The following is a 7,500-nucleotide window of genomic DNA, read 5'->3' as shown; positions in this document are numbered from 1 at the left end:
TTCCACTGTGACGTGTCGAGGCTGGTGCTGCCATAATTGGAGATGTGCAGGCGCTCTGTTGTTCTTTCTACACGCGCACACGCACGAGCGCATTAGCCTAGCCTGTACGCTGGAGACGCAGCGATTCCCCGTGACCGTCGCCGTCCTGCTGCTGTTTGTTTCGGGTAAGTTCTGGCGTTGCCTTCGGCATTGTACGGAGTAACTCCCGGAGCTACGCAGGGACCGACACAGTCACAGTGAGCATAGCGAACACCGTGACACGGGGCATATGTTAGCTAGCTCAGAAACGATACACTTTACGGGCTTCAGGACGGGTTGGCATCCTGTCAGAGAAGTACTGTGTTCATTTGCTGTTACTTCTGGGCTCCAAATGTAGCGCCTTATGACTTTGACCTGTCACTAGGTAGCGTTAGTTACGTAGCTAACGCCAGCTGCGTAGACTAGAGCAAGGGCAGACTGGAGCTCTCGCTGCGGAGAATAGTGAACAAATGGCCTCCTAATGTCTGTGGTAAGCGTCACGGGGCTCAAGGAAATATGGGAAGGAGAATTCATTCGTTAGGAAAAGACAACCGCGGTGTTTAGAATCTCCACTTTCACTAAACTACGTAGTTATGATGCGAAAGGAGGCGCATGTTAGTGACGTCTGTCTGCAGCGGTGAAACTACAATGTTCAGGAGATGGACTACAAAATAGCGCATCTTTGATACTTCGTCCGTGTTCTTACAGTGTTGCGTCATACAGACGACATAAACGACCTGGTTCAAATTGAACCAGCTCTTATCTTGGCGGCCACTTGGATACTTCCGGATCATTTTACTCAGTTAGAACCTTCCTCACCAAAAAGGACTATTCGACACGAGTCCTTGAATGGACCTTTTTACCACAGTAGACATTTTGGCTGGACATAGGAGTAAAACGTTTTCTTCTCTTTATGACTTTAAGGCAGACTTGCTACAAACACTTACATGCACCTGTTGCATAACATGTTCCCTTTAGCGACTACGACGGACTCAGGCAACCTGTCTCATATTCTCTAAATGCTAAGGAAACACACTTCAACGCTTCCTTTCTCATCACCTATAGCATAGGGTACACTGGACAATTATTTTACAAAAGGAAAGGAGATAATGCCGTCCCACAATTCCTTGTGGCAGCAACATTTCGGCCCATCTTGCATAGATTTATAAATTATTTTCATACAATCTGGATTTGTGTTAATCAGAGGGCAGTGCCAACTGATTATCACTTTATTTTATTTGTTTAATAAAAACATATAAAACAAAAAAGATTAACAAACAAAATGAACAGGGAATATAGCAAACTGTCAATAAACAAAGATAACATATTAACATAAATAAATATGACACATCTGAAAAGGAAGAGGAATAAATATACACTTATATGATCCTACCTCTTCTCCATAACTCACACAATTTACTTAATATTGTCATATCAATTTGTGTGACTTTCTTTTTACAATTTGAATGTCCAAATGCCTGCTATGTAACGGGTCTATTGTAGCAGTCGTGATGTCATCATTTCTGTCCCACAGAGGGACTAACCTTTACCTATGAGATGTTTGGCATCTGGCACCTCACATGAGCCAGACCTGTCAGCAGTGTTAAACCCAGTGTTAGTTGTATCTGTGGCCCCTCGGGGGCTTCAGTAGTTGCGCTGCTGCCAGCACCAGAATGTGTTGTCATTGTTCGGTTTTGGAGTTGTGTGGCTGACCTCATTCCACGAGCAGATGAGTTGCACAGCAGAGCACGGAGCCGAGAAACAGAAAGAAACAACACCTGAACGTATTGGTGAGCTTCCTCCCTCAGTGGACAACGCTGACAGGGATTTGGTAACACCGTGGATGGGGCCCTGGTCTTTGACTACTAGTAAGTCAAATAGATGTGCTTCCATGTCGATGGCCGTACCGGCTTACACCAGCAGGTGTGATTGTTACAGCGTATTGCAGCTCGTTACAGTGGGCGATGTCATACCATGACCGTGTGTCGAGTTCTATCCTAAAGCAGGACAGCAGAGGAGTAAAAAGGGCAGGTTTTAAATGATTGAAAAGGGCTTTGCAAATGTTTTGTTTTTTATATTTTGTTGATGAGAGTACGAACCACAGGGATGAAGCTTAAAATGCTTATCAACTCTAAACCAAGTGGGAAAAGAATAATGGCACTCAATTTATTATTTCCTTTGCAGATGAGGACGCCTGTCTGAAGCATTCTAGGAGAAAATGGTGTCATAGATGTCTTAAGTATTAGCAAGTAAAATAAATAAATATATTTCATAGATTGTACTTGTAAGTATTAATGCAGTTTATATGGTAAACTCAGGCGGCAACCTCCGGGTCTACTGAGTGACGCCAATGCTGAAGTGTCCTAAACTTGCATTCTCTCTCTTGACCACCAGGGGGCGACTCCTCTGGTTGTATAGAAGTCTATACTTCATGTGTTAAAGCTGCATTCTCTCTCCTGACCACCAGGGGGCGACTCCTCTGGTTGTATAGAAGTCTATATAAATGACTCTACTTCTCTTGATTTATTCCCTCAGTAAACATTGTAAACATTAGTTTTTGGTCTCAATCTCTAGTTTCAAGTCTTCTTCAATACAGCGTGATGTTCATTTGGTAAATTATGGTCATTTAGAGTCAAACAGACGGTGATCTGCTTTAGGGCGGGGCTACTGTGATTGACAGGTCCCTGCTTCTAGCAGAACCCTCACTCCATATTTTAAATATGTTAACTTCTGTTCATTGGTTGGAAAACAAACAAACAAGATGGCGACAGTGAAATCGCCGAACTCGAGGCTTGAAAACATCAGTCCACTTGTGAAATACTGTCTGTGGGTAAACCCTGGTCTTATTTAGGCTGCTCCCCTAACAACACCTGCACTGTGTGTCCATGAGTTCTCATTTAACTGCATGGTTGAGCACCCAAAGAGCACCTGAGGGACACCAGTCCTTTTATTTGTGACCCCCCCACACCCTACAGCTCAAGACCGTGTCCCAGCCTTCATTCAATAGCCATGGGGGTTTGTGCATGCTGTCGCACGACCAACTCCTCGATTCTCTCTGAACCAATCGGGAATCTGCAGTCTTTTCACGTCCACCTTCTGGTATTGGCTCTTGGAAACTACCAAGGGCTGTCCACAACACTTGCTAATGAAAAAAGCCCAAACGTTGAGCCGTGCGTATATGTGTCGGTGGACAAGCGGCAGGAGAGTCTTTACACGCCAAAACAACCGTGTCCTCGGCTGACCATTTCCTGTTGTTGTTTTGGTGTCCGGCCCATACTGATACCTCGTAAACCCCCAAGGCTGTGCTCTATTTTGGGGAAATAGAAAACTGAGGATTATGATTTAGACTTTGACAAGTTTGTATGCATTTCTTTCACGTTGGTCTGTTTTATAGACACGTCCAATTAACATTTTGCAACCTGAGCGTTGGTGATATCTTAATAAATTAAAGTCCATCGTCGTCGCACTGCTTTATTTCCCCCCAAATGCATTCCTGAAGCAATAACGCTGCACAGTGGCTGAATATTGCAGAACGTTTGATCTTCAGGCTGAGATTTAGTTGGAGACGACAGTCTCTGTCCGGATGGCTATATAAGGCCATCGACGCTGAGCCGTTCCTCTTCCTCTTGGCTCTTGGCTGGCTTTGGACATGCGTCTCTATTATGTGATCGCTGTAGTGAATAATTGATCCAGAGAGATTAAATATAGTCCAACCTTCATCTGGTGAGGATCAGGCTGTTAGATTTTATCCTTTAATTATTAATTTTGACTGCATGTACAGATAAATCCCAGCCTAAGGAACGGTCAATGAATCTATTTGGGGTGACAGAATAATTCAAGCGCGTTGCTTCTTTCTGTCTGTCTCTCTTCTCCTGTCCTGTCTGTCTCTCTTCAGTGTGACTGTCTCATGGCCGTCCTCTTCAGACGTGGTCTTGCCGTGGCCCTGCATCGTGCCCAGGGCTGCCCCCCCCCACTGCCTGCTGCTCTCCTAGGTAGAGTAACCTGTGAGTGTTGTCTGGTGTCTCTCTCTCTCTCTCTCTCGCCCTCCCTGTCTCTTTTTCTCTCATTCATCCACTCTCTCTCTCGCCGTCCACTAAAACAACAAGCCCGTGGACTTCACACCTGCATGTCTCATATGTTTAAGTTTTGAGTCGCAGTCTTGTGTGAAAGTCTGAATGTATATTACATGAGACCAAACGGGTAGTTTGCTTCCATGCATTTCTGCCATTTCACCGCAAAACCTCGAGGCAGTCTTTTACTCAATAAGGACAACACACAAATAAATGATTGTCTCAGTTCTGTGGTTTTCAAACTAGGTAAATGTACAAAAAACCTACATCCCCATCTTCAAGGTGAGCACAGTGCAACTTTCTCCCTTCAGCAGATGAAGGTGAAACCAGCCTTTAAATATTAAATATGCACATAGAGGTCACATTCTGGTAATGCTGTGTATGTCTTATATATTACTCATGTTGTGTCTTGTTTGTATTGAATTTGATTCACTCACATTTAGTTTGTTTTCGGTCAAGGTGTGAAATGTGGACATGCTGTTATAACAGGAGTTATTACACATGATTACCTGCAAACTAATGATCAGCAGAAAAAGGTCCTCCTTGTGTTTGTAGTCATCAGCCCGGTCTCTGCATGGCAGGGACAAGATTCCTCTGATATGACATCAGTAGGAACCGCTATGGAAGCCCGAGAGGCCCATGACAATGCTGCTGATCCACTTTGTAAGTCTGTGTTCAGGACTAAGAAAAAGGGTTCAACATGGACACTCTTTCTTTCTCGCTGAGCAGTATTTAATGAGTTCTCTCGGATGTTTAAAGCCACAATGACTTTACATTGTCAGCTCTTATTTGCACAGTTTGATGGAGGCAAAGCACAATATGGACGGGGGATTCAAAGATCCATCAAGCAGAGTGTACATGAGTGTACACCATTTTTTACAAATGGTGTTATGGGTTGGTTGAATTGTTCTGTTTGTATTCTCTACAGGGACTTTGACAAAACATTTTTGGTTTTTTTTTGTTGAAAATGTGAAATGTCCTTTTTAAATTTCACTGTGACTTAAATGTTTGTCCATCCCCAGCTGAAAGCCATGAACTACACTGTATACATATAGACTGGAATGAAGGAATGAGTTCGTCGTCCAATCAGGATAAAGTATTAATGGGTTTAGTTTTTCTAGGTGTGTGCATGCCTGTTAACCAACCTTCAAACTCTGCATTAACAGTGGGAAACAGACGCTGATCCGGCACTTTTGTTCCTCATCTGGTCTTCGATGGCGTTCATTACCTTGACCTGTGTTGTCTCTCCCTCTGTCTGCTCCCATTGCTCCAGCCTAGTCCTTGGCAGTGAGGTGTTTGGTTCTACTGGTGCTTGGAGTACTTCTCTCCAGCAGCCATGTCGGGCTTCAACCTGCTGCATCTAATAACCAAGAGCCAGCCTGTAGCTCTGAGGCCCTGCAGTCTTCCCTCAGGTCCACTGATGTTGTGTGCCTGCTGTGCTTTGCCTCCCTGAGGCCTAACACCTGGCTGGTGTGTCAGCATGTCTTTACGTGTCCACGTGTTCACAATGATGTGAGCTCCTTTTTACTCCTCTTCCTCACATTGGATCTGCCCTCTCAGGGGTCGCCCATCAAATCTCTCCCTCCCTCCGTGTGTGGTGTGTGTGTGTGTGTGTGTGGCTATTAATATGTGACACGTAAAGACAGACACCCATTGACACTCACACCTCCCCTGGGACATGCAAACTCCTTTTATAATTGACACACTAAATGCTTTTATTACAAATTTGCATTAATATTTAGTGTCCAATAAATGGCTTTGGAACATGGAGGAGGCAGACAAAAAGAGCCCAAGGTAGTCTAATCCTCACTCTTGGAACAGTTCCCTGGTTCAAAAGACCAAGTCTCGTTGTTGTATCTGAACCATTTGTGGATGTATTTCATAGAAGTAAAAACTAAATAGAAGAAACAAATAACTCTGTTGTAAAAGGTATGAGAGGTTCCAAAGTTGGTATTTAGACCCTGTTTTACATTAAAATAAAATTGGTCCAGTATTGAGGGAGACCACTGCAGACAGCAGCTGCAAAACGGTCTGCAATGTAATTACATTACGCTGTCTGCACGTCCACTACAAGTGCTTCACTAACATCATGGAATAAAACCCTACGGAGAAACCAAACCTTTTTCTTTCCCTTTGGCTTCATCCCGTCCAACCAAGGAAATATTCATCCTTGACATTGAAAAGTCTTTGAGATAACACTATGCTGTTTCCACCTTTTTGTCTTCTGGCAACAAATCCCCTCTTACAAGATTTAGTAACGAGACTTCTCCTTGAGCGAGACTTGGTTGGACACAACAGACGAGATCGAGCGAAAGGTAAAGAAAACGTCTCCGTGGGGTTCTTTCCAGGATGTCGGCAGACACGGAGCGAAAACATCCCTTTTAGTGGACGCACATTGATGGAGTTACCCGGGGCGATTACATTGCAGCTTTTTCCTCACCTCGTTGTCCACATTGAGCACTTAAACACAAACATGGGTAAATAGTGTCCAGGTTAGAAATGCAGGCGTTGCAACATTCTCAAAGGCTTTGAAACGGCTCTGTTTGACCTCAGCTCCTGAGCTGCTGGTCTAAGATACAAACATTAGTGCCATGGGCGGCCCAAAACATCTGCAGGGTACCTTTTTCTGTGTGTAGCTCTCCTCGTGCTGCTTTCAGGGCTAACAGAATAACCATGACTCACGCTTTGCTTTCTTGCATGCACCGTTGTGGTTCTGTTTAACTTTACTGTTGATTTTAAAAGACCTTCTTGCTCCCTTTTGTGTTTTGTTTTTGGACAAAAACAAGATATGTTGATCTTTGCACAGTTAGCATGATGAGGCGCTGATGACATTTGTATTTTGACTCCAGTTTTGACCTACTTATGTCCGAATAAAGGAACCTAAACAGCTCACCATCATCCAGCTTATGCTGAATAGCTGGCAGTAACGCACACGCACACGCACACAGGGACACAGAACGTCACCTAAGAGAAAACATCTTTAATAAAAGGATCTTTCCCACAGTTCATTCATACATACAGAGTTCTTCTTCTTCTGTCCAATACCTTCAGACAAAAATACCTGCGTTTTCATTATCATACAGTAAGCTCATATATTTTGGCTCAACATCGTGCCTTTTGTCCTAGTGTAATGGTGACTCTTTTCCCCTGGTGCCATCAGAAGATCTGCATAGTTAATACTTTGTTGTCCACTCTGCTTCTGCCCATCAGGAGCATGTAGGACTAAGAAGACATGGCCGGTGAGCTTCCCTCAGGAGGAGTTAAAGAAACGCCTCACACCGGCACAGTACCACGTTACCCAGGAGAGAGGAACCGAGAGGTAGGTAACCATTGCTGAGCATGAGCACTTTATATTAGCTACATTCTCCTCAGTGTCAATCTTGTTGTGTTACATTCAATGCTGTTGTATTTA

At 44.0% G+C, this 7,500-nt stretch overlaps 1 protein-coding gene across 4 annotated transcripts in view; it reads left to right on the top strand.

Annotated features, from left to right (window-relative positions):
* The window catches only part of msrb3 (methionine sulfoxide reductase B3), a 12,650-nt gene that overhangs the window by 52 nt on the left and 5,098 nt on the right, over nt 1-7,500 (top strand). Inside the window, exons 1-4 of one of the 4 annotated variants that reach the window (XM_034526254.1) lie at nt 49-164; nt 3,914-4,010; nt 5,362-5,500; nt 7,299-7,407. In XM_034526254.1, the coding sequence (XP_034382145.1) occupies nt 5,425-5,500; nt 7,299-7,407 (185 nt within the window). In that variant the 5' untranslated portion in view covers nt 49-164; nt 3,914-4,010; nt 5,362-5,424. The other 3 variants (XM_034526252.1, XM_034526255.1, XM_034526253.1) reach the window with 3 other exon arrangements.

Source organism: Cyclopterus lumpus, chromosome 23, assembly GCF_009769545.1.
Source record: "Cyclopterus lumpus isolate fCycLum1 chromosome 23, fCycLum1.pri, whole genome shotgun sequence".
Taxonomy (NCBI): Eukaryota; Metazoa; Chordata; class Actinopteri; order Perciformes; family Cyclopteridae; genus Cyclopterus; species Cyclopterus lumpus.
Note: the sequence above shows the minus strand (reverse complement) of the source record. Positions and strands in the feature narration are given on the sequence as shown.